General features: G+C 39.6%; 1 protein-coding gene across 1 annotated transcript; it reads left to right on the forward strand.

Moving 5' to 3' along the window:
- Window positions 1-240: 240 nt before the first annotated feature.
- aamp (angio-associated, migratory cell protein) lies at window positions 241-27,842 on the forward strand. The gene is made up of 11 exons (XM_053637207.1): window positions 241-694; window positions 5,125-5,259; window positions 7,528-7,647; window positions 7,753-7,892; window positions 11,370-11,514; window positions 19,510-19,593; window positions 21,068-21,183; window positions 21,636-21,727; window positions 21,839-21,929; window positions 22,085-22,239; window positions 27,459-27,842. The coding sequence occupies exons 1-11, from the start codon at window positions 601-603 to the stop codon at window positions 27,532-27,534; spliced, it is 1,248 nt and encodes a 415-aa protein (XP_053493182.1). The 5' UTR covers window positions 241-600; the 3' UTR covers window positions 27,535-27,842.
- Window positions 27,843-27,919: the final 77 nt, after the last annotated feature.

A 27,919-nucleotide genomic window follows, 5' to 3' on the forward strand; every position in this document is an offset into this window, starting at 1 on the left:
AAATACAGTTTGCATAGCTTTTATAATGTGGAGATCACGAGAAAACAAGAAAGAAATAATTAATAATGCATGGCCGCTTAGGTCTTCCATACTTCTCGGTAGTTGAGAGGAGTCGTCTCATGTTGAAATTTCAAGTTAAGTTGGCGTTTTCTTTGTCTTTTCCTGGTTGGAGGTGAGGACTAAGAAGTTGCGACCTCTAGTCGCACGCAGCAGTACTACGTGCCTGTGTAAGGCCGTATTCCAAATGACTGCATTGTGTCAGTGCACTGCAAAATGTATGAGGCAATGGGGTCTGTGTCCTATGTAGTGCCCTATTTATTCAATTGGAAGTTGTTTGGTCAGCCTTCGAAACGTCACCGTTGGTTTCAGCTAATTCAGCTAACACGTGAATTTGGGCATTTGTAGTGGATTTTTCTTTTTTCGTGAGACGTTATAACTTACATTTGGTCAAATGAGTGTACGTGGTTTGAGCTTTCAGTCTTATGAGACGCTTTTTATCGACCGCTTTCTTGTACTATAGTGTCCTAGCAAAGGAAAGTCACCACGCTAGTTTAGTTGAGTTGAGTTGAGTTGAGTTTAGCTGGACAGCATCGTACCCATATGGAGAATTATGAAGAAGAAACAGTGCAGCTTCATGGTGACGAGGAAATCATTGAAGTTATTGATTTGAATGGCACAGAACAGACAACCACAGGTTGGTGTACTTCCACTACTTTATGCATTAACTAGCCAAACACTGCCGGGTCACTTCACTCTTCTGAAATCAGAGAGTACTGCAACTAGCACAGTAACGCAGAAGCGAGGTCTCTCGCGGCATCGGAACAAAGTTGATCTCTGACATCGATCCGACATGTTTTTGTTTGTCCAAGTCATGTTTTATCAACGTCTTCCACGCCACTGAAAACAAACCTAGACGCGATATCCTTGGTTTACTCCTCCTACGTTGAAACTGTGTTGATTTCAGTTGGGTTTAACAACCTCACACCATCCACACATTCTCCACTGGCCTTTCAAATCTCTAATACTTAAATAAATACATGAATCAGCCTATATACGTAATAATTTATTGAACACACATCACATTCAGTTACTCACTGTTTATACAAATTATACATGTACAAATACATCCTTTAGAATAAACTTTCTGTAGCATATACAACTTTAGACTAAATAGCCAAATATAGAAAAAAATGCTTCCACACTCATGCGTTCACAAATAGATGTATGTATACAAATATAAATCATAGGCTAATATAACCAGGGTTTTCCCTACCATTGACAGGCTTAGGCGAATGAAAGTAAGGCATTTAGAGAGTGGTATAAAGTTGGCTTGACCGTGGATGTTCACAGATATTTGCAAATTAATGGACCGTCTCTAAAGTTACATACAACATCGGTTTCTAACTTCAGTAGCATTTGAAGAGAAAGACTTGGTCATAAAACCAACTGTACAGTATTCATGAAGGTGTCGGCTGTGATGCACACCTTTTAGATTTCTGATATTTATTAAAATAAACTATGAAATCATGTGTAAATATTGCCATGTATTTCACTACAGAATGGACTCGTACACAAAATAGATGAACACCTGACAGTTGGTTTTGTGATTCTAAGTCATTCTCTTCAAATGCTATCGAGCTTTAAATTATAGTATGTTTTGTGTACGAGTCCATACAAATGATCCAAAAAAAATGACTTACCTAACTCCCTCGCTAACCACATAAACTGGAAAAAAGCTAAAGGTTGTTTTTTTTGTTTTGTTTTTTTTAAATGGCGCTCAACCCCTATGGCTTCTTTACTTAGGTGGAACGAAATAAGGTGAATAAATGACAAAGTAACATAACAGAAACAGTTTGTAATTAAAACATGGGCATTGGTAGACTGGTCAGATGTTACTAAGCAAGGAAGGGGCTTTATAAAAGTAAACAACACGAAAGGGAAAACACAATGATTATCACACTTGAGGAGAACTAATCATATAATCAACACAAACTTTCACACATACAACTTAACGCCAAACACATCAATCCCACTTAGCCAGTTAACATCTCTTTTTACAACAAAAAAGACACCCGCACTCTCAAATTAAATTCTTGTCTCTCTCTTAATCCAACTTTGGCATCCTTTTTAAAGCTTCTCTTCCAGGCCATACCCAATCAGCAGTGCCAATGTGGGTCAGAGTATAATCAATCTGCCAGAAAGAGAGAGAGAAAAGACAAGGAGGGAGAGAGAAAAAACATAAATAATAAATAATAAAATTTAACCGTGAGTGGTAGTAAGCGAGCTAACAGTGTGCTAACCGCTGTGTGTACATAATAAAATTAGCTGTGTTTGCTAGTAAGCGAGAACTTTATGCTAACTGCTGTGTACATAATAAAATGATGAAGTGAATTTGAAAAGTGAGTTTGAGCTCCTGGTAAATTACAGCACGGAGAACAGCGTACAACGCCTCATTTTTTTGAGGTGAAAACAGTCTTTAATGTTAAACAGGAACTTTTTAAAGATTAAGGTAAAGATTTTAGGTTAAATGAAGTGTCCCTAACTTGTGTATATTCTGCAAAAGCAGTGGGATGTGGCTGAAGGTGTTTAATAAGGTTGCTGGTGTTTTTCCCCCTTTGGCTTGAAATCTCTGTAGGCATTCATGGCAGATGGGTTTTCCATCATGGATATGCTTCCCGGTCTCATCAGGCAAGAACAATTCCAAATTTTGCTACGTGCATTGGTCTTCTTTAAAAGCTTCTCAGTCTAAAACATTGTATTTAAATTCATATTATCCATTAGGCTACACCATCACAAAATGAACTCGGACGTGCATTTGATGGGTACTAGGAAAATACCATGCTAATAAAAACACAATACCATATTCAAGCTGCAAGCAGCGATGAACGGGCCCTCGCACCCAGGTGCACGTTGGGGCTGCTCTGCCAGGGGAATGCCATTCCATTTTTTTTAGCACTTACCTGCTGTTAGGAGTGTATCACAATGTAAAATGTATCATTTCCTGTTGCCAGCAGGTGGCGCTATGACTATTACTGAATCTTGGCATGTAGATGTCTTCAGGCCTGGACTTTCATTAAAAATGTGAAGTTTGGAGCAGATTGGACATTCTCTGTTTGAGTTATAACAGCTTCCTTTTTCATGGCAAAACATCGAAATTTGTGAGACTGCCACGCCCACGCCGTGCAGCCAAAACCCAAAAGCTTCGCAATTTAGTATCGTCTATACCTTTAGATGAGACTGAGCAAATATGATGCCGATCTGATGAAAGCTCTAGGAGGAGTTCGTTAAAGTACGAGGCCTGGAAATGGCAAAAAATTGAGCTAAAATTTAAGAGAAAAATCAAAATGGCTGACTTCCTGTTGAGTTTAGGGCATGGGTTCAAGAGAGGTTTTTGTACGTATCGGGATCATACACATTTCCCGAATTTCATGCATGTAGGTGAAACGTAGTGTGAGATGCACATCTGTGAAATTTTGTAGGTGGCGCTATTGAGCCATTTTGCCACAATCGATTCTGGAACCCCTATCAGATGTAATTTTTCACATGTTCTGATGCTTGTGCAAAGTTTTGTGAGTTTTCAGGTATGTTTAGGCCCTCTAAAATGTGATTCATTTTGGAAAAGAAGAAGAAGAAGAATAAACGGAGCAGATCCAATAGGGCTTTGCACCAGCGGTACTCGGGCCCTAATAAGGGTCAAATCATACGCAGCATTTCGCGCCACACAAAGGATTGTTTGTAATTTTTTGCACACTTTTTCAAATGAATATTTTAATTTGTGCAGTCTCTTTCTGATTGTAGAAACATGCACTTTGACACCAACAGTTGTAAGAGTTACTAGCAGATCCTTTGATGAAATTTTGGGATTCTTGGAGACTTCTTTTTTTCATCAGATGGTCTGCTTTTGGGTTGACTTTGCTGGGAGGGCCAGTCCTGGACAAATTGGCAGTTGTTGGAAATCTTTTATGATGTATTTCAAATAATTTGGAGATCTTTTTAAATCCCTTGCCTGACTCCTAGGCATCCCCGACTTCTTTTTTTCTGAAGGCCTTATAGAACTCTTTAGATGATTGGGAACACCAGACACTAGATGCTAGAGGGGTATAAATAAGACCGGTTCCACCTGCACTCCCTAAGCAGGTTCTGATCACTGGCACCTAATCTTGAACACCTGATTCTAATTTTATAGATTTGAATGTGTGATAAATGTAGGGGTGTACTTACTTTTTCTATGTGACTGATCTGTTTTTGTTCATTTAAAATGTGAAAATTTCTACAAGTTGTTAATTTTACACTGTACTATACACGCTGTACTTATTTTTTCAGACGACTGTAGATAGATGGAGAGGTTGTCTTTTATCTCCCAGAGAATATGGGGGGGGGTAAAAGCTTTTTGATAATAATGTATATAATAGATGGTTGATGGTTAGATAGATGATTGTGTGTGTGTGTGGGGGGGGGGGGGCGCTTGTATGAGCAGATTACAGATTGGGCGATCCAGTTAGGTAGATCGATTTTTGTAGGGAGTATAGGAAAAGTAGCATGTTTATTTTTCTCTCCCCTTTCCCTCCCCTTTTAGTTTTCCTTTTCCCCCTTTTATCCCATTTTCCCCCCTCTCCCTCTTCCCCTTCTTCCCTCTCAGTAGGTGGTTTAATACATATATTGGTAAGAAGATAGGTAGGTAGATAGAAGGATACGACGGTAACTGGATAGATGGATATCTAGTTAGCTATTTATAAAGAAATCGAGAGTGGGGGGGGGGTGGAGAGAAATGCTGATTGGTAAGTCTAGACAAATGATGGATAGATAGATATTCACATAGATAGGACTCTATAGTCTGAGTTAGTTGTGTGAGTGAGATTGGTACAGAGTCTAGTATAACCACGGAGTCATGTTTTTAGCTCGGTAAAGCTGTCCGTCTAGGAAAAGTTTATCCACTGATAAAACTGCTCTTCCTTCTTTTATTATTTCTCCTCTTATGTCATTGCCTAGGGGGCATGAAATTCCCCCTAGGCAATGAAATTGGTGGAATGCTATATTTGTTGCTGTTTCGGGTGGGATTTTTAGTTTATTGATCATGAATTTGTTTTATTTATTTATTTATTTTGTTATTTAATTTTTTTTTAGATGATCTTGCAGAGGAATTGGAAGATGTGGATTTTGCCGAAGCTGAAGGAACTGTAGATGATGAAGGCTGGGAGACAGAGGATGAGATGGATGCAGAACAGGATGACAGTGATCTCACGTTCATCAAACATACCGGTGACATTATCCATCTTCTGTTTTTGGTTTACTGGTCAACTGTTTTTTTTTTTGTACTTGGGCTGTTATGTACATGACAAATCTGTATACAGTGCAAAAGTGTGTACATTGATGTGATTTGGCATAGTACATTCACATGATCACATCCCAGATTAACAAGTTTGTTTAATGCAGATGTGTGCTTCAGTGAATTGGTGTGCTATATCCTTAAAACAGCACATGAACACACTTAAATGCTATAATTCATATAATGCTTGTCAGCTTTGTGACGAATAGTGCCATGTATGTGTCATGGTCACACCGCTCTCTCTAGTCCGACCCGTTCCTGGAACGAGAAGGTGGGGTGTGGCTTTCCTGCTTTTTAGGTGGCCAGTCCTCCATACTAGCAGTATATAGGTACTTGACAAGCAAGGCCTTAAATGCTTGACTATACATTAAGATAGTATCTTTTCAATACTCACAATTCGCCATCCAAGTGACATCAGTTCGCCGCAACCAGTCTCGGCTAGGGGGATCCCCAGGGGCTATCGTTCTCAGACCGCGCGCAGCGTTCCTTCTTGGATGACCCTGAGGCAAGTCCTGTGTGGAGGACTCTCCTTCGGGGAGACCCACGGCCTACTGCGTATCTTCTGTAGCATCTGCCGGCCTGTGCCTCCGTCAGACCGGGCTGATAGCTACTCCTCTCAGCATCCCCCTGCCTGTCAACCTCCGGTCAGGACCGATGGCAACCACCGAATCTTCCGTAGCATCCCCCTGTCCGTTACCCCGGCCAGACAGGGCTGATAGCTCTGTTTAGACAGTGCTCTATAAGCTATCCCCGTGCCTGTCCAACCTCCAGGCAGGGCGGATTAGCCGCGTTACTGGCCCCGAAGAGTAAGTATAATCATTGGGGTGTAGAGTCCTTTTAGGATCTTTTCTACTGGCAGCCTAAAAAGCAGGAAAGCCACACCCCACCTTCTCGTTCCAGGAACGGATTGGACCAGAGAGAGCGGTGTGACCATGACACGGTGTGTACATGAATGCCTTAAAAAAGTAGTATGTACTTTCTGAACTACTCAACTTAGTTGTCCTTTCTTGCCAGTAAAAAAACTGCCTTATGTTTGTTCCCTTTCTCTTACACATGACATGACCAGTGCTAAATGAAATCTGAGTGCAAAAAAGATTCATCCACAGAGTAAATCCGTATTATGGAAAATGGTTTAATTCAAGTTTGGAAAAGTTTGTCGGATGCTTGGTGATGGTGACGTTGAAGTCGAGTGACCGTGGTGTAGTTCGTTTATAACGTACGGATAGATTTTTATTTCTGTCGATTGTATTTAGGTTTCAAACTTCATAAAAGTTGTGTTCATTTGTGAAAATTATGTTGATGGACAGAACGTGTTAGTGTTGTAAACTTTTGTTGATCACAGAGATTATTTTTTGCAATAATCCAAAAGCCTCTGTGAAAACACTATTGGGTTTTTGTCGAGGGAACCGGTGTGATGATCCCTTCGGGTTCCGGTACAAGATGGCGTCGTCCCTGCACCACTCTATTGGGTGATTTGTCTGCGTCTCTCCTCCTGTAAACACTGTTATTGACTTTTCTGTATAGCGCTGAATTGTTTTCATTTGGTTGAATATCGTTATATTTGATGCATATTTTCATTTGGTTGATGGCATTTTTATTTTTACTTATCCTTTGATAAGTAAATTTTGAGTACAATTTTATTTATATTTTGCTTCTACGAGATGATGCACTTTAAGGACCGGTTGTATTTGATGCAAAGATTTGTACATTAGCAGGAATGTAGCACAACATGGAGGTGAAAGCAGCGGTCTGTTTATTTAAATGTGAAAGTGTTGTCCCTAAAATCAATGAATAATCGTGATCTCAATAATGAATAATCGTGATCTCAGTAATGATCAAAATAATCGTGATTATCATTTTGGCCATACCTGTGCAGCCCTATATTGCTGATACTGCAAATCAGAAATGCGCACCATTTGTTAACCATTTGTTAACGTTATGAAAAAAAAACTTTTTTTTTTTCGTCCGAAGTCATCCTAGTCCTTGGCAGACCTTAAAAAAAAAAAAGTTAATACTCAGCCTATTGTTTGTATCTCTATTCATTTAGGGAGCATTATCCATTCAATCTGAACAATGTATTCATATTTGGTTACATTGCTAATACATAAAAATAGTATTTAAATGTATTAGTATTTAAACCAAGGCACTTGGCTATGTTGGTGATTGTTATAATTATTCACTGTATAAATTCTCTGTTTCAGGTTCCGTTTTCTGCGTCAGTTTGGACCTAGTAACAAACAACCTGGCCATCACAGGTGGTGAGGACGACAAAGCTTATGTATGGAACATCCTTGATGGAGAGGTGTTGTTTGAGTGTACAGGTGTGATTTGCCCACACATCAACTTTGCGAATACTACAGTTTTTTTAATGCACATTTTTTTGTTTTTTGTTTTATCTACAGTTTTTGTTCATGTGTTTTTGTTAGGCCATAAGGACTCGGTCACATGTGCAACATTCAGCCATGACTCAACACTGGTGGCATCTGGGGACATGAGTGGTCTGATTAAAGTGTGGAAAGTTGAAGCCAAAGAGGAGATCTGGTCTTTTGAAGTAGGAGATCTGGAGGTATGTAAATTGAATCCAGTGAGGTTCTAGTCAGTATATTAAAAAAAAAAAGAAAAGCTTTGTCATGTTATATAATTATGCAGCTTTTTTTCCACAGCCAATCCTAAGACAAATGATTGGTACAATTGACGGGTGTGTGTATTACTCGTATTAATTAAGAATGTTGTAGGAATAACAGGACATTTTATGTTTTTATAAGAAAAACCCCTTAACAACATATAAAGGCACGATCAAGAACACCCTCCAGGTGGTAGGCGTAGCTTGTTTCAGTCAGCAATCAGGAACACAGATGAGAGTCAAAAATATCTAAAATACCCAGTACAGTTTTAGAAAAACAACTTTGGATAGATGAAGTAAGATCAAATTGTACCAGAATGATGGGAAGAATAGAATATGGAAAAGGGAAGGAACTGCTCTTGATCTGAAGTGTCTTTTGGCGTGGGCATGTTTGGTTGCCGCTGGAGCTAGTTCCCTTATATTTATTGATGTGACTGCTGGCAAACACAGCAGGATGTACACTGAACAGCCATAACATTAAAGCCGCCTGCCAAATATCGTGTAGGTCCCCCTTAAGCTGTCAAAACAGCACTGAACCATCAAGGCATGGACTCCACAAGACCTCTGAAGGTGTGCTGTGCTATCTGGCACCAAGACGTTAGCAGCAGATCCTTTAAGTCCTGTAAGCTGAGAGGTAAGGCTTCCATGGATCGGACTTCTTTGTCATTTAACAGATGCTCGATTGGCTTGAGATCTGGGGAATTTGGAGAAGTCAACACCTTGAACTCTGTCATGTTCCTCAAACTATTCCTGAACAATATTTGCATTGTGGCTGGGAACATTATCTTGCTGAAAGAGGGCACTGCCATTAGGGAATACCACTGGCATGAAGAAGTGTACTTGGTCAGCAACAATGTTTGGGAAGGTGGTATGTGTCAAAGTAACACATATGAATGCCAGGACCCAAGGATTCCCAGCAGAACATTGCCCAGAGCATCATACTGCTTCTGCCGACTTGCCTTATTCTCATAGTGCATCCTGGTGCCATCTCTTCCCCAGGTAAGCGACACACATGCACCCAGTCATCCACGTCATGTAAAAGAAAACATAAAATACATCAGACTGGGCCACTTCTTCCATTGCTGCATGGTCCAGTTCTGATCCTTACGTGCCCATTGTAGATGCTTTTGGCACTGGACAGGGGTCAGCATGGGCACTGTGACCGGTCTGAGGCTACGCATCCCCATACTCGGCAAGCTGAAATGCACTGTGTTTTCTGTCACCTTTATGTCATAGCCAGCATTAACTTTTGCAACAATTTGTGACCACTTTTGGTAGGTCCTAACCACGGCATGCCAAGAACACTCCCGCAAGACCTGCCATTTTGGAAACGCTCTGTCCCCTTGACAGGTGCCATTGCAACGAGATAATCAATATTATTCACGGCACCTGTCAGTGGTTTTAATGTTACGGCTGTTCAGTGTATTCTGAGGTGTTATATTATTTGCTCAGATTTAGCGAAATGCTTCAAAACTCTTTGGATAGTGTTTTACAGTGCAGATTGACAGTGACCAATTACAGTGTCCTTGAAAGCACCCTAAAACTTTTTTTAAGGCAAAGAAGTGGCATGTTCTGCAATGGCCAAGTTAGTCACTTGGCCTGAATCCAGTTGAGCATGCATTCCACTTACTGAAGGCTGGGATTTGTGTGGAAACTTTCTGGTCACTAGCACATAACCACTGGGCTACCAATATTATAGTCAACAGAGTGGTTTTGTATGGACATATCATATTGAACTGAATATACTGTTGCAATCAAAATTATTCAACCCCCATTGCAAATCAGTTTTATTGTTAAAATGTACAGACTTTCAGCTGTTTGCAATGAACAAATCAAACAAAAGCAATTGAAATAGTTCGACACGTTCGTTTCCCCAAATTCTACTGAAAATGCATCTTATAATGACTTCTCCACAAATTATTCAACCCCTTCATTGCAAGCATCTTTACTACTTAGTAGAGCACCCTTTTGATGTTATGACCTGCTGCAAATGAGATGCAAAGCTACTGGTAGCGTTCCTGAGGAATCTTAGCCCATTCCTCATGATCAATGGCCTCCAGTCCAGTAATACTCTTGAGTTTTTGTGCTGCAACGGCTGCCTTCAAATCCCACCAGAGATTTTCTATGAGGTTCAAGTCAGGTGACTGTGACAGAATCTTACAGGGCTTCTTCTGCAACCAAGCCTTGGTGGAATTTGAGGTGTGCTTGGGATCATTGTCCTGTTGGAAGGTCCAATGATGCCCAAGCTTCAGCTTCCCCACAGATGGCATGACATTCTTTCCTAGGATTTCCTGATACTTCAAAGAATCCATCTTGCCTTCCACATGCTGCAGGTTTCCAGTTCCAGAGGATGCAAAGCAGCCCCAGAGCATCACCGAGCCTCCACCATGCTTGACTGTGGACATTGTTCTTTCTTCATTCTTCTTCCTCCAGACATAACACTAATCCATCGTGCCAAAAAGTTATAGTTTTTTTTTCATCGCTCCACAGAACAGAATCCCAAAACTTCTGTGGCTTATTTATATGATTTTGAGCCGACATTTCTTGTGCTTTTGGGTCAGTAGTGGTGTACATCTTGGATTTCTGGCATGGAAACCTTCTGCGTTTTAGTATGCTCTTTACTGTGCTCACTGAAACTCAGTGCCTGTTGCCAGCAAGTCTCACTGCAGGTCTTTTGCAGTCACTCAAGGGTTTTTCACAACCTGCCTTCTCATACATCTGGTTGCAGCCATTGATCCATCCAGGTATTTCATATGTTTTCTGCCCCTATCCAGTTCAGGCATTTCATGTGTTCCAGCTCAAGCACACCTGGTGCAACTAATAAGCCCTTGATTAGTTGCATTGGGTGTGCTTGAGACAACACCTGTTTTGCATATTTGTGCTGTTGTGAGGGATTCTATTCAGGGGGTTGAATAATTTTGAAACCCTAGAGAAATCATAACTTGCACTTGAAGCATTCAATTCTATTTCAGTTGCTTTTGTTTGATTTGGTCATTGCAAAAAGCTGAACATCTGTAAAGTTTGACAATAAACCTGATTTGCAATTGGGGTTGAATAATTTCGATTGCAACTGTATGATCAAGATTTCTATGGTGTAATGCTATTTAACGTAATGGGACTATAATCATGAGATACAATGAGCAAAGGAGGAATTCTGCTTTTTAAACAAAACTCTTAGAGGGCGAGATAAGAGCCATCATTAAACGGGGATTTGCCCTTTTGGGGCCGACCAGACTTAATCCCTTGAAATCTGAGCTTAATTTTCTGACCCACATTTCTGCAGCTGCAAATTTGGGTAGTCTCAAACCAACCTACAAACCTGTGAGCTATCCACATCTGCCTACCTCCTGAATACTATGTACTTTATGCAGCCTGAGCCACTTTGTCAAGCTTCATTGCTCTTCATTGTGTCTTTGTTAGTGGCTGCAGTGGCACCCCTGTGCGCCCGTGTTGCTTGCAGGTACTGCTGATGGCAATATGTGGATGTGGAAGATACCAAGTGGCGAATGTAAGACCTTCCAGGGACCCAACTGTCAGGCAACAAGTGGAAAAATCCTTCCTGATGGTGAGACTTTGTTCTTAATGCTAGAATTCACATTTAATTAGCATTTTAAAATAGAACACACTGAGGAATTGGGCAATAATTAGAGGTAAATCTAAATATTATGTGTATAGTAAACAGTATCACAAGAGTTATGTTAACAAGTGTCTGGGGAAGTAAATGAGCATTAGCAGCCTTGATGTTCAAGTATTAGAAAATTCTAAGTTAAATATTCAAGTGTAATATGCTTAGTAGATGTGCTGAGTATAGCTAGGAGGATCAGGATTTAGATCAGTAACAGTCTGTCGTGTGTGTATGTGTTCATTTTCTGGTGGGTTGTGTTGATGTTGCTGAGTTGATGCAGCAAGTGGCTGGGGTATGTCGCGTGATGATGCTGGTTTTCCTCAGACATCTCTTGTGAATGTCCTGGATGGGTGAGAGGTCAGCTGCAGTAATGTAGTGGGTGGTTTTCACCACCCTCTGCAGGGCCTAGTGTTCAGCCGCAGTGGAGCTGCCATGATGCAACCAGTTAGAATACTCCCCACCGTGGACCTATAGAAGTTGCAGAGAAGCTGTTGCAGCAGGTTGGCTGTCTTCAGCCTTCAGAGGAAGTGGTGGCATTGTTGTTGATTGTTTTTGATGATGTGTGATGTGTTGATTGACCAGGTAAATAATCTGCCATGTGGACACTGAACAACTGGTAGCTACTACTCCTTTCCACCATTGTCCCTTTGATGCTCAGTGGTGCATGCACTCTGCTCTTCCTTCCTGAAGTCAGCAATTGGCTCCTTTTGTTGACACTCTCTTACGAGTTTCACTTCTTCCCTATATGGTTTCTCATCATCGTTAACGATGTTGCTGATAATCGTTGTGCATGACCTTAGAGCGAATTAGGCAGTGACGGTTTAATCAAAGCTGTGCAAAGACAGCATTAAGCCGAATTCTAGGAGAGCCCCTGAATCCAAACTCAATTTAAAACCCCCAGGTGATAGCGGTATTACCGTTGTTGTCACATGTCAATTAACTGTTGGAAAAATTTCCTCACAGACACATCCCTAGAAACCATTCACTTGTCTTCTCCATAGATGCAATGCCCTGCACTATTTTTACAGTACATTGCACCAAGTTTCCCCAGACAACAAACAACTAAATAAATAAAACCCTGTCTACTCAACCATAGGGGCACATTAATTATACCCAAATATTATAGGAAAGTCATTCCATTTCTTTTCTTTGTTTTGTTTTTACTTTTATTTTCCCTCAGTAGAAGCCAAAACAATATTGGGATTGACTCTGTCCATCTACTATTCATGAGCTATCCCGAACCTAATCCAGGTATAGAAAGCTCCAGGTGTAAAAAGCCACGTTCATGTGAATGATGATGCAGACAAGAAACTGTCTCAACCAAATAATCTTACAGAAAACTCCTCCAACCTCATCAAAATGTACCAACACCCCGACTGCAGTTTCCCTGCAGAATCTTTGGAATTTCTCTCACTTGACACTTAAAAAGTCACAGACTCGAACACTTTTCCTTGCTTGTTTATTTGTTTTATATACTTAATTATGTACCTCTATAACCCAGGATATAACAGGTCAACCACTCCTTTAATTCAGGACAAAGTCCCTCTTCATTGCATATTGAGTCTGTTTCTATGTAGCCAAATGTATCAAATCTCTATATAGTGCCTAGCCTGGTGATAACCCTGAAAATGATCATGACCTGTAATCTGTTACCCATTCCTTTAATAAAAATGTAACCGTTATGCTTTTCATTATCTTGTATTCATGCCAACATAACTAGCAAATTAATCGTCAATACAAAGTATGCCATGTTTAGTATCTCTGAGCTGGATTTTACATTTCAAGAATGTTTGTGGACTGCATATTTTAATAACTCACACTGTAAGCTTACTGTAAGAATAAGGACCAAATAACACCAAGTAAGAGTGTGAAAATGTAAAGTATGTGACCCAAAAGGTGACATGCATATTTGTTAGAGGGGAAGGCAAAACTAGTCATCAGTTGTCCTAAAGATTCCTACCAATCTTCTCATTGGTAGGAACCCCTGGAGGGCTGGTTTAGCCATAAAGGGTTAAAACCCCATAAACAAGCGAATCATTAAGCTGGCGGTGGCAGAGCCACGTTTTATTAGTCTTGTTCATCCTTTTTGTCCCACTGTCCAGTTTTAATCTTCTTTCTTTTTGTTAAGTTTTGTTTCGGTTTCTCATCCAGTCAAGTAACCTTTGTTTTCCTCAAAGTTTTCCTCAAAAAGACTAAAGTCTTTTTAGTTAATTCCACACTGAAGTCTTAGGGCCTGTTCTCACCGGGACGTTTTTCATAGTGCTTTAAACGGGCCATTTTTCGCCACGTTTTTTTTGTGTTCACACCCAGGCATTAAACGCAGGTGACGCACTGAATTAAATAGCAAATTCACTCCCTGACAGAAGATGGCGCTTATTGCTATGCAGAAATACCACGGTACACAAGGTGGTGCTGCACAAGTTTCCGTTTCTTACACCCACTTATCACTGAGAAGAAGAAGAGTGCCACTATTTACATCTTTAAGCCGTTTACACATTTTTTGCGAACTCGCTAAAGCACGTATACACTTTTGCGACATGTAAGGTATTTGGTGATTTGGTCACTGCAACAAATACTTCTTTAAAGCTAAATCCTAAAAGTTTAAAAGTTCTAATTTTAAACAGTATACGCTTTTTTAAATAAGTAATGATTTGAATTATATCAAAGTCACAGCAATAGCATTCACATACTTATGGGAAGACCCAAATTATTTAATTCTTTAATCGATTTTTTTTGGAAGGGGGTGGTTATAAGGCAACTATTGTTGTCCCCCAAAATTTGAATGTTTCTGCAAATTGATGAAGTGTTGACTATAAATGATCTTTTTGAGCAAGGCCCTTAACCCCCTCTGCTCCAGGGGGCGCTGTATCATGGCTGACCCTGCGCTCTGACCCCAGCTTCCTGACAGGCTGGGGTATGCAAAGAAAAGAATTTCACTGTGCTGTAATGTATATGTGATCAATAAAGACTCATGATAATACACAACGCAATAATGGGGCACGTAGCTATTTGAATAAGAGGTCATGAATACTTGTATGCATATATATGCCTGGTACAAAATAAATACAATGGACTATCAATCAGCAGATTATCGTTTGCAGGGAAGAGACAAAGAAACAAACAATGCTATTTAGTGTAGAAAACAACACTGAAAGAATTAAATGGATCATTTAGAATATATGCTTGCATTTCAGTGTCATCAAAAAAATAGCCACATCATCATAAATACACTTATATAGTATTTAGTGTGTAATTCTGAATCTGGTGCTTTCAAAGGACACCTTGTGTATGTGTGTGTAGGCAGAAGGATTTATTAGCAGTGAGTATTTTATTTCAGCAATGTCACTTATGCATTCTCATTAAAATGGTGGGTGCTCTGGCATTTTCTTCATCTTCTTTTTCGGCTTCTTCTTCGTCGGCAAGACAGTTTTGTACTTGAGCGCCATCAAGTCGTACTTTTATGTAACTTCAGTGACTCTGGGCATGTGAACAAAAGTATGAATCTCAACGGTCGGTCAGTTTTTGACAAGGCGCGTTTAAAAAAAAAACAAAAAACAAAACAAACCAAAAACCCCAACAACACAACGAACCTCTCGACATTGAAATTTGACGCTTTGACACCATGTGTTTTACGCCTGGTTCTGGACACTCCCATTGACAGCCATTGAACAGACCGTTTTTCACGCTGTGAAAATCGTCCCGGTGTAAACAGGGCTTTAGTCTGAAACTAGCCTTCGGCTGTGATCACCTTCATATCTCCAGTCTAGATTCAACTGGACCGTTAACGACATCACGATACTCTTTTCCCACTAACTAAGGCAACACAAGTATGATACCTCCCAACACTCATTTAGCTGGTTCAGTAAAAGCGAAGAACTTGATAACCTAGTACACGATAATGTGTGTTGATATTAATGTATTGATGGTTCGATCAGGTCATGGTCTAACTGAATTCCATACACTGCCATAAAATCTAGCATTCTATAATTTTTCCACTGCATAACTCATTCCTTCTCTGTTATTCATGTATATTTGTATGTGTGTGTACGTATGTTAGATTAGTTTAGAATAGTGTAATAGTTTCATCTATATTCAAAGTGAAGTTGTCATTTTTTTTTGCTCATAATCTAATTAGTCCCTAAACTGTCCAATCTTGTTACCTTGCTAAGTAATAATGTTGTCATGACAATAAGATATTACTGTGATCACAAAGGCCACGAGAGTAATTATTGCATGCCCTCACCAAAACAAATAATTTAGTTAGTTGCTGGAAGTTGATTCTGATATTTCCCCCAAAATTATTTAATATTTCCTTTTGAACTAATGCTTTCCATTGGAGCTGTGTTTGGTGATGCAGTTGTAGGTGTACAGTGTGTAGAGCACAGGTGACTGGACACAGCCCTGTGGAGTGTGAGGTGTGGTCACCCATCCTAACAGACTGAGGTGTGCTTGTAAGGAAGTCTGTAATCCACTTGAACAGTGTATGACTGTCTCTCAGAGTGTTGAGTTTGGAAACCAGTCTGGAGGGGATGATGGTGTTGAAGGCAGAGCTGAAATCAATAAATAACATTCTGACAAGTTCAGGTGTTCATTCCATCCAGGTGGTTGAGTGTGGTATGGAGCGGCATGTGTTCGTTAGATTTGTTTGTGTGGTAGGCATATTGCTATTGATCGAGAGTGCTAGAAAGGCTGTTCTTAATATAGGCTAAGACCAGTCTCTCGGAGCACTTCATCACTATGGGTGTTGGAGAAGTTTGGGATGATAGTCTGTGCCATGGAGAGGTTGAAGATGTCCGTGAAGGTGGCAGCCAGCTGACTGGCACATGCTTCCAGGACCCGTCCTGGAATGCCATTCGGACCCACCACTTTCCGTGTTGAGACTCTTATCAGTGCCCTCCTCACCACTGTAGCCAGTATGCTGGCTCCTCTGTGGGGGGTGGAGTGGAAGGGTGGCAGGGCGGCAGAGCTTAGCTGAGCCTGAGTAGGGTCCTCAATGCGGGCATAAAAAGTACTGTCAGTTTGACAATGCCAAACACCACTGGATCAGCGCGCTGTCAATCACTGCTTGATTTGCGATGCAGAATCACAGTACCATGTTTTTCAAACAGGAGGAGAGACACGACTTGACCACAGACCACGTCACTGTTCATGGTATATACAAACTGCATTTTATATGTTTTGAAATATGTGGACTGGGGTGTTGTCATTCTGTGCTGCAATAATATTCATAGATGAACTCCAGATAACAGCAACAGTAGTGAGTGATGTAGCCTACCAATGGTGGAAGGCTACTAAAGCTTTGATTCATTGCCCTAGAAAAGGTGACCCTCGCAGGCTTCAAATCTCCCGAGAATCCCATTATAATATTACATACTTAGCTGCATAGTTAGATAGTTAGCCTATGTAACGTAACTTCAGCAGACTACTGAATAGCTATGACTTCCCCGTGTTATTCAGCAGTGGTGCACCAACACATAAACAGAAAATAGACCAATATTACTTTATCGGTTCTTCCTGTTGTTTTAAAGAATAAAGGCACATTCACTTTTCCCAAATAGTCTATAACAAAGTGATTCAAAACCCACATTTCAGTTTTCAGAATGTTAACTTGATCTGATCCAGTGGTGTTAGGAATTTTAAGCTGTAGAATGATGAATACCTGGAACAAACTAATGTTTGTCATACAAGGTATTTGCATATCCAGAAATGCCTTCACAATTGAATGATTCTGCCTTTAATCAGACCAGAGCATAGATATCAAATGTAGCTTTGTGCAATTGCCAACTTAGTGACTTGAATGAAAAGAAAAGAGGACATAGTCAGACACAGCAGCAGCATATCCAAGATTTATTTAAAAAGAAACCATGTAAGAGGCAGACAGATGCGGTGCAGTCCAGTGCAGGTCAGAGCCAAACTTCCACCAGGCAGGTGGAAACAAACTGGACCTGATAGCACAGGTCTGATCCTGCCTGAGAGGGCCAGTGAGAGCTACACCAGCAGCAATCTATCTGCAGCAACAGGTGAAAGTCAGAACATGAACATTTTGTGTGTTTACTTCCTTTTCACATTTACAACCAGTTCACTAAATACCACTTCCTAGATAAACATATTAACAATGGTAAAACTGTTATTCAGTACAGAATGATTTTAGGCTCTTGTGCAGTGCCACTTAATGTAATACCACCTGTATTAGGGCACAAGGCATTGCACAAGAGCCTGGAAATCATGCCCAATGTTTTGTAAGCCAGTATTTATTTCTACCCCATTTCTGTTTACATGCACATCGTGGGCATCTTTCTGTCAGTGTCGAGGCTGTGGTCAAGTTCAGGGAATACTAGCTTCTGAAGCCAAGGGTGTCATCAATAACCCAGAGCCATAAACCACTAAGCCACTTGGCTTTTCTTATATATTTGAACTAGCAAACATTTGATCATCTTTGAAACCATGCCTATTAATGAAGTTGATATACTTGAACAATACCAGAGAAAATTAGCCTTTTCAATCATTTATTCAACAGAAATCTCAATAGACGTGATGATATTCTTTGGAAAAAGTAAGTACACCCTTGGCCTCAGAAGCTAGTATTGGCCCCTTTAGCGGAAATAATTTCTTGTAGGCGTTTTGCATAATTGTTCACCAGGCTTGTTGGAATTTTTGACCACTCCTCCATGCAATATTCTTTCCGTTGCAAGATGTTTGAGCGTTTCCTATCATGTACTGCACGTTTCAAATCTGCCCACAACATTTCAGTGGGATTCAAATCTGGGCTTTGACTAAGCCATTCCATAACCATCCATTTCTTCTTTTTGAGCCATTCCTTGGTGGAATTTCTAGTGTACTAAAGATCATTATCCTGTTGAAACGTTCACTTTCAGTTCAACTTCAACTTTTGGACAGATGACCTCTCATTATCTTCAAGCACTCTTTGATATGATGCCGAATTCATCCAGTCCCTGAGGCAGCGAAGCAACCCGAAAAATAACATTTCCACCACTGTGCTTCACAGTTGGTTTGAAGTGCTTCTCCTGAAAAGCTGTTTTTGGTCTGTGCCAAACATGTCTGCTGTTTCTGTGGCCAAACAACTCTATCTTTGGATTTGTCTGTCCAGAGCATATTATTCCAAAAAGCCTGGTGTTTGTCTATGTGCTCATTGGCAGACTGTAGTCTTGCAAAGGCTTTTCATGGCACGCCTCCCATGCAGGTCAAATTTGTGCAATCTCTTTCTGATTGTAGAAGCATATACTTTGACACAAACAGTTGCAAGACTTACTAGCAGATCCTGTGATGAAATTTTGGGGTTCTTGGAGTCTTCTTTGTGCATCAGACGGTCTGCTCTTGGGCTGAATTTGCTGGGATGGCCAGTCCTAGACAAATTGGCAGTCGTGTAAAATCTGTGCCATTTGTAGATTATTTTCCTGATCTATTTCAAATGATGTATTTCAGATAATTTGGAGATCTTTTTAAATCTCTTGCCAGACTCAGTCATCCACAACCTTTTTTCTGAAGGCCTTACAGAAGTCTTTCGATCTTGGCATGATGACACCACACACCTCTATAGCAAAGGGAACACCAGACAATAGATATGAGAGGGGTATTAATAAGACAGGTTCCACCTGCAGTCTAATCAGATTCTAATCATTGGCATCCAATCTTGAACACCTGATTCTAATGTTATGGATTTGAAGGTGTGATAAATGTAGGGGTGATCCATTTGATCTGTGTTTTTTTTTGTTAATTTAAATTGTGAACACGACTACAAAATCTCAGTTTTGTGTCATTTGATACTGTATCAGATTTATTAATAGGCACTGTTTCAATGATTATCAAATGTTCACTTGTCCAAATGTGTCAAAAAAGGCAATACTTTACACTATTTTTTTGTTAAAAATAGTCTTATTGTGTTCTTTATGTATGTTTGTTTTTACCCACACGAAGGAAAAAGAGCAATGGTGGGTTATGAAGATGGAACCCTGCGTCTGTGGGACCTTAAGCAAGGCAACACTATCCATGTCATTAAAGGTAAATGTCAAAAGATTTGTATTAATTAAAGGGGAAATTCGTGTCACATTTGAGCAGTTCTAAAAAAAAAAAAAAAAAAAATTGAAAAGTTTGTCAATATATGCTTTTGTAAGATGTTTTGGATTTTTTTTCCTCCACTAGTGATTGTTTTGCAAAATAAATTGTAATCTGATGATTTACTTGTATGCTAATTGAGATGTCAATATCAATTTCTTGAAAGCATCATTTTTAAAGACAAAACGGTACAAAACTACTTTTCTTCTCGATGGCCAACTTACAGTGCTGTGAAACAGTATTTGATTTCTTCTGTTTTTCAGTATATCTCATACTAAATATTTTAGATTTTCAAATGAAATACAACATAAAACAAAAGCAAGAGTAAACACACTATGTTTTTTTTTGTTTGTTTGTTTGTTTTTTTATTGATGCAAAAACAGTTATCCAACACCTATCACCAATGAGAGAACCTAATTGTTCCGTTAAAGTTAAAATCTGGTTGTGCCAGCTTTAGCAGCAATAACTGCAACCAAACGGTTCAGATAACTGGAGATCAGTCTTTCACTTACTTGCTGCATAATTTTCTGTTTGTAGATAATGGCTCTCACTGTGGTTCTTTGGAGTCCCAGAGCCTTTGAAATAGCTTTGTAACCCTTCCCAGACTGATGTATTTCAATCACCTTCTTCTTCATTTCTGGAATTTCTTTCAATTTTGGGATAGTGTGTTACTGAGTAAGACCTTTTAACCAACTTCATGCTGTTGAAAAAGTTCTATTTAAGTGTTGATTTGATTGAACAGGGTTTGCAATAATCAGGCCTGGTTGTGTCTAGTCCAGCTGAACCCCATTATGAATGCAGTTTCATAGATTTGGGGAATTAGTAACTCCGGGTGCAAATACATTTTCACACAGGCCCAGTTGGTATTAGATAACTTTTTTGCTTCATTAATTAACGTTATCATTTCAAAAATGTATTTTGTGTTTACTCAGGTAGGCTTTGTTTTATCTCAGATTTTGTTTAATTTCTGAAACAATTTAGTGAGCGATATGCACAAAAACAGAAGAAGTCAGGATCAGGGCAAATACTATATCACAGCACTGTATTCCTGTTATGATTCAAACTATTCTCTTCTTCATTATTCGTAATTTCAGGGTTCTGGACAAACCGCTCCAGTTCATGAGTTAGTTTTGTGTAAAATGGAATGTGCTCAAAGCCAATTTTGTTTTGGTTACAATAGCTGGTTATCTCATTTGGTAAGAGCAACATGAGGGGCGTTGTTGTAGACTGAATGCTCAATTTTCAATGTGGAAATGCTCCATTTTCGTGTTTAACAAAATTATTCAAGCAATTGATATAAAAACTGCCCGAGGTGCCTAAAATCGTCCTATAAGTGCTTAGAAAGGGTCAAATGTGAAAAAAGGTGAACTCCCCCTTTAAGCTCTTAATTCTTTTACTCATTACTGCATTGATTTCTTAGGTTATGATGGCCACCAGGGGCCACTGACATCCATGGAGTGCAACAAGGATGGAACCCTGGTTCTCACAGGATCAACTGATGGACAGGCTAAACTCATTAACACATCAACAGGCAAGGTGAGGACATGTATGATTGTACTTGGGAGTATGCATCTTTTGCAATGGTATCTGACACCATTTTTACAATGCATTTTCTTGGGATTCATTTTGTTATCCAATACCATAGTGAAGAATCAAGAGTGTAATAATGAAATCCAGTTCAGTTCAGATTTTTTTTTTATGTGGCATTTTTAACTATGGAAGACTCACAACGTAGCTTTAAAAAAATCTGGATATACATTCAGAAATCTATCCCTTGTTGTGATGTACACTATACAGTGTACCCTGTATAGATACAACATACCCATAATGCACTGACATTTGAGGATTAAGTGTAATTGATGGTATATTGACATTTATTTGACATGATCACTAAGCTAGTCCACTAGCAGTGGTTTTGGTCATATATTGAGCTGAATATATTGAGCAAAAATTTCTGAACTGTAATGAATTTAGTTTTTTTGGATTAGGTACTGGGTTCATTCTCAGTTGAGAACAGTGAGGAGAAAAACATGGAGGAGCAGGATTCCATCTCAGTGGAGTCTGTAGGATTTTGTAATGTGTAAGTCATGCTTCTTTGGAAGTATCAGTCTCTAAATGTTTATTATTTTTATTTCTATCACTTTTGATATCTGCTTTCATGGTAATGTGGTAACTTGTTACTCTATGTCAGGCTGCCCCTGATTGCTGTGGCATATCTGGATGGCACACTGGCCATATACGACTTGACCACACAGAGCCTTAGACACAGATGTAAACATGAGGTAAGTGCAAATTAATATGTATAGTTTTATCATTCTGCATGGTATGGTTTTATCACTCTGCACATCACACTGCATTGTACATAAGTATAATAAATGTTTATTTGCTGACAAGGTATAAATATAATCCAAATTGTACGAATCTCTCTTGCTCTTAGGTAGGGATTGTCCAGCTTCAGTGGGAGCAGGCCTCGGCGGTGGTGGCTACCTGTAATCTGGGTGGAGTTGTGACTCTGTGGGATGCTCGCTCAGGAAACATGCTGTCTGAATACCGCGGTCACACAGCAGAGATACTGGACTTCACACTAAACCGGTGACCATGCCAATTTCTAGCTGTTGGGGATGGGAGTGTTTAAATATGCTATCTCAACAAAAATGAACATAAAATTAAACTGCTCAGCATATACAAATGGGTCCTTAAATATTTGGACATTGACAGTTATTGTTATTTTAGCTGCCTCCCACAGTATATTGGAGTTTATATTACAATGAATATGACCTCAAACTGCAGATTTCCAGCTTTAATTTGAGGGTATTTACATCTAAATCGGGTGCACAGTGTAGGAATTACAGCACTTTTAACATGTGGTTCCCTCCTGTTTAAGGCTGTGGTTCTTAAACTTTTAAGCCAGCCACCCCTAAACTAATATCGACAAGAACTCGTGACCCCCACTAGCACAGCATACATAATCAATAAACAAAAAAAAGTTGTTTTAAGTCCTTCACAACATTTGAACTATGTTGCATCCACTTCCACTATATTTACTGTATATAAATTTAATTTAGGCTTACCTTTCAGTGGGATGGAGCACTTGTTTTTCAGAGCACAAAAGCTTATAATCTATGGCCTGATGGTGGATACAGCTACTGGCAGATCATCCTCAGCATCAAGACATGATCGATATTTATTTTTCATGCATGTAACAGTGCAAAAACTCTGCTCCCACAAATATGTAGATCCAAATGGAAGCAGTACACCATTGCCACACTGGATCACACTGGGTCTTGCTCTTGTGTTTAGTAGAGTTCAGGCAACTCAGACAGACTGTCCAGAATTTCCTCAGCATTTCTAGACTTGCAAATTACAGATTAATCCATTATTGCAGTTTCCACATGCAGTTGTCAGCTGTAGTAATAACTAGTAGCCATACGGTGACGTCATATCTTAGAGTCACGAAATATTATTTAACATTTTTTTTAACACTGTAATCACTTCTGTCTCTATAACTTTATTTTTCAAATCATCTCGCAACCCCTTGAAATCATTCTGTTTGGTCTGTGATCATCTCCACAACTTAGCTTAAGTTATGTTCCTCTCCACAGTCATACCTTTCATTTATGCACACCCAAGCACAAGTAGTTCCCCCATGATAATATTCCGCCTGGGTGTCCAAGTTACAAGCCAAGTCCAGGAGCTCTGCATATAATTTTGGATCTGTAGCCTGCTATGGATATATAGTTATAGAAGCTACAGCTGTTTAAGCTGTAGATTTTTAGAAACAATAAAATTGCGGTTTTTGCAAAAAAACTATATTTCTGTACTGAAAACAAGTACTGTCTGACAGATGTGTCTGTGGTTACTGACAATGCATCATACTGTCTAAAAACATGCTGGTAAGTGTTAAATGGTGTTCTACCTAACAGTGTACAAATGATCTGCTTGTGTCATATCAGTTTGGTGGGAGAAACCTGGCAGCATTACAAATATTGACATCATTGGTGATGTCGATTAAGTCTGCCTTCTTTGAAAATCATGCCAGAAAAAGATGTATTTCTGTAAAGCTGCTTTGAGACAATGACTGTTGTAAAAAGTGCTATACAAGTAAAATTTAATTGAATTGAAAAAAGATGATGGGTTGCCCCCCGAGGCAGGAAACACAAGGTGGACTAGCTGGTGTGAATCAGAGTTCTTCCTGGCTGACAACTTAACTCAGGCTGTAACAAACATTTTAGAGCTCATTGAAGACAAACTGGTGACCCTAAAAGTGAAGCTCACCACCTTCCCAGAAGGATGCACCAAAATGGTCACAGATTTGACGGTCCTTGAAGGCTCACACCATACCAATGCAGTCTTTGCATTCAACATCATGGAGGATCTGGGCACCTGATTGATAAATGGATATGCAAAAACATATGGGTTTTGGTGCCAAAACCGATGAGCTGTTAAAGCAGATGGGCATGCATCAGAGTAGAGAGGTGCTTGACAGCCTGCATGATGAGCTTGATAAGCTTACAAGGATCATGTGCAGAGGCTTCCAAATTTCCCTTGGAGAAGGATGTCTTAGCAGCTGCCACATTAGATGAAAACTTTGACAGAGGAGAGCAATATGAGAGGAGACCAGCATGAAACTTTGATTTCCTCCACTTTCTCTTAGCTGCTCTTATTTCTCTCCAATTGCAGTATAGCACATTTGACAACCAAGGAGCAAGGTGAGAAGGTTTTATATGTTTGCAAGATAGACGGTCTCTGGATGAAGACAATGAAGAGAGGAAAGTGTTGGGGGCTGATTCAAGAGGTAGAGAGGAAAAGGAGTTATGGTGTGAAAGGGTTGTTAAAATGCTGGAAGCCAGGGAAGAACAAGACATTGAGTTGCGCAGATGTGGGAGAGGTATGAGCATTTCGTGACCGGAAGGGCAGGGAGAGGGTGAAATATACAAGCTGATTATTTGAAAAGTAAAATTTAATAACATTAATGTATGTTGCTGGGAAGGGCTGGATGAACACCAGTTCCAGAACATCATCCCTTGTGTGTCAGAGGGCAGCTATTGAATGCCAGGGCAAAAGGGTGCAAAAGAGAGAGAAGGAAAGAGGACTGAGGGGAGGTTGAAGTATCCAAGGAGACCAGTACCAAGGGACCAAGATTGTGAAACCACCTGTCTAATGTTATGTAGGTCTCCCCTGTGCCGCCAAAACAGCTCTGACCCGTCTAGGCCTGGATTCTCTGAAGGTGTGCTGTGGTATCTGGCACCAAGACGTTATCAGCATATCCTTTAAGTCCTGTAAGTTGTGAGTTGGGGCCTCCATGGATCGTGCTTGTTTATCTAGCACATCCCACAGATGCTCAATCAGATTAAGATCTGGGAAATTTGGAGGCCAAGTCAACACCTTGAACTCTGCCATGTTCCTCAAACCATTCCTGAACAACTTTTGCAGTGTAGCAGGGGGCCGTATCCTGCTGAAAGAGGCCACTGCCATTAGGGAAAGTATACTGACACCTTTCTATCATAGCCAGTCGTGTTGTCATGGTACTGAAATTTCTAACTTTGATACAATATCTTCAAAAATATCGACATTTCATACCATTTTCTATTGTTCCATTTTCTGTAAATTGCCACATTAAGGGCATAAAAGTTTAGATTTTTATTCAAATATAAATATTACATTTCTATAACATGAAAACGAGGTATATTTTTACATTAATGAAAACTTCTTGAGGCCACACCTTCAAAAGGCATTAAAGTGCAAGTAAAAAACAAAACATGACAGTATTTAAATTTTTGGGTGAACTATCCCTTTAAGCATAACAGTATCTAAGTTGATTTACTTAATGACCATAGTCAAACTATTTTCTTATCAACTGAAATTCTGCTGTCTGAGATTCCTCAGGCCTGATAGCTCTGAGGGGGATTAGCTTATCTTTGGGAATTATAATGGGACAACACACTTAATAGTTTACTGGGTCATCTGTTACCAACCCTTTGAAATTCTTTTTATAGGTTCGCATATCGGTCCTTCAGGGGCTTTGCTAAATTATTGATAGCACCTTTTGTTAGCACTGCTCTGTAGCAGCGCTTGCATATTGGCTTACATGTGTCCTTCTCTTTTCCATGTTCATTGCCTCAAATCTGAAATATTTCCAAATAGCACTCCTGCTATTTTCTGTATCCACCAAAACCGGTCGCAAAGGCTCTCCACTTGCCATCTTTCTAACACCCTAACAAATTGCTACTCAACCGGAGCGAATGAGACACATGACAAAAAGAAAGTACTGAGTGAATGAGAGGAGGCGGGGCTATGTAGGCACTGCGGTGTGCGTCAACTTGCTGCCGGAGAGCAGAGAGCATGAGAAAGCGCAGCTGGTGCTGGTGCATCGATACTGCGGAAAGCGCAGCCAGCGATACTGCGGAAAATGAGTATTGAAACTGTTTCAATTATTCAGAATCAATATGTATTGAAAAATCTATATTTTTGACAACACTATTAGCCAGCATTAACTTTTTAAGCAGTTTGTTCTTCAGTACAGATGTGGCCTTTAAGAGTGCTCGTTTTCACTCGAGTTCACATGATTCATCACGTGTGATCACACTGCACCCTGCAGGCACGCTTCTTAGAATTTAAATTAATTTGTTGTGCTTCACACAATAACCACCAGGTTTCACATGTAACAACATACTGTAGCTGAACACAGTACAATAAAAAAATGGAATGTGTGGTCAGTTATATTTAAGAAAAAAAATTACATATGGTTCAGTTAAAAAATATTATGTTTCTCATCAAAACTTATGATAAACCCAATTTAAACAAGTTTCATTATAAACAAGATTGAGTTATATAAAGTGAGCATGATCGAGTCATGTAGTACAGGTACAACAACTATAGTATTTAAATGAACATGGCTAAACCGTGTGTATTAGATTAGTGCAGCAGTAATATGCAGCGTGTAGTATGCCATCCACTGGGTTCAAGCCTCAGCTCAGTTGAGTGTTCATTTAATAAGCATTTTTTTTCACTGTAGAAAGCCCCTCAAAGTAGCAATACATGGGCGTCACTTTATTTTGAAAAGTAGTGGGGATTAAAACGTGAGGGTGGCAAGTAAATATCAGCAGGAATGACCTGCTTGAGCTGAGTGAATGAAATTCACTAAACTAATGCGCTTTACTAGCAGGTTAATTAACTCGCCCAAAACGCATCCTACAAGAGATTAATCAGATTCATACACAACATAAACACAATAACACAACCTGCATGTGCACAAAATGAGACAAATACACAACTATCCGTGATAATCAGGATGTGTAAATCACGTTGTGAATATGCTGTTTCTGTAACAACACATTTGATAAATGTTACCACATGTTTAAATTAATACATAAAATATTTGAATATTTGGTTTAATTTTTATCGAATCGCACAGTACAGGTACTATTAGGGCTGCATGATTATGGTCAAAATGATAATCATGACTATTTTGATCAATATTGAGATCACGATTGTTCATTGATTTTAGGGACAACATATTTTTGCTGCACTTTCACATTTAAATAAACAGACCGTAAGTCTGTAAGTTTAGGAAGCGCTTGATTTGATCTGCAGCGGAGTTTTCTATGAGCAGAGGACGAACTTTAAACATCAATATCACAGTCGATCATGTTCATGTAATCCTGGGCAGTCAAAATCCTAATCGAGATCGATATTCGATTAATTGTGCAGCCCTACCACTATGTATGGAGACTTTTGGGACACCCTTTAGTTATAGACATGTTGCCAGCATCTAACCACTATATTTTTACATTCCTCCATCTCTCCTCCAGAGACGCTTCCATGGCTGTGACAGCAGGTGGGGACCATAAAGCCAAAGTCTTCTGTCTTCAGAGGCCTGATCGATAGGAGAAGAGTGACTTTCCCCATAGAGTGAAACTACCCATTAGACTTCTTTTTTTCTTCTTCTTCTTCTCCACCACATCCACAGAGAATGGTCATGCCCTCTAATGTTTTACTGACTCAATCCAGCTGCTTCTCAGTTCTATTTACACAATTAACTGTAATTTGGTGATTACTCACAAACTTGTTTGAACTGACTGGCTTCAGAACCTTAAGATATCCTGACCATTGTGATTTTTATTTTTGGATGAGTCATTACTTCATTTATGTCTAATTGAATATCATTGAGTGAATAAATCTGAACCTGCTGTTTATTTTTTGCTTATGACCCTTGAATTCTTTGTGGATCATCTTTATTAATAAGCACTGTTTCAAAGAGGATCAAATGTTT

This window comes from Ictalurus furcatus, chromosome 12, assembly GCF_023375685.1.
Source record: "Ictalurus furcatus strain D&B chromosome 12, Billie_1.0, whole genome shotgun sequence".
Lineage (NCBI taxonomy): Eukaryota > Metazoa > Chordata > Actinopteri > Siluriformes > Ictaluridae > Ictalurus > Ictalurus furcatus.

Excerpts from the sequence above, each read along its gene's own strand:
- aamp (XM_053637207.1), top strand. The coding sequence starts at position 601 with ATGGAGAATTATGAAGAAGAAACAGTGCAGCTTCATGGTGACGAGGAA. Across the intron at positions 695-5,124 it reads CACAGAACAGACAACCACAG|ATGATCTTGCAGAGGAATTG; the intron begins GTTGGTGTACTT and ends ATTTTTTTTTAG. Across the intron at positions 5,260-7,527 it reads CACGTTCATCAAACATACCG|GTTCCGTTTTCTGCGTCAGT; the intron begins GTGACATTATCC and ends TCTCTGTTTCAG.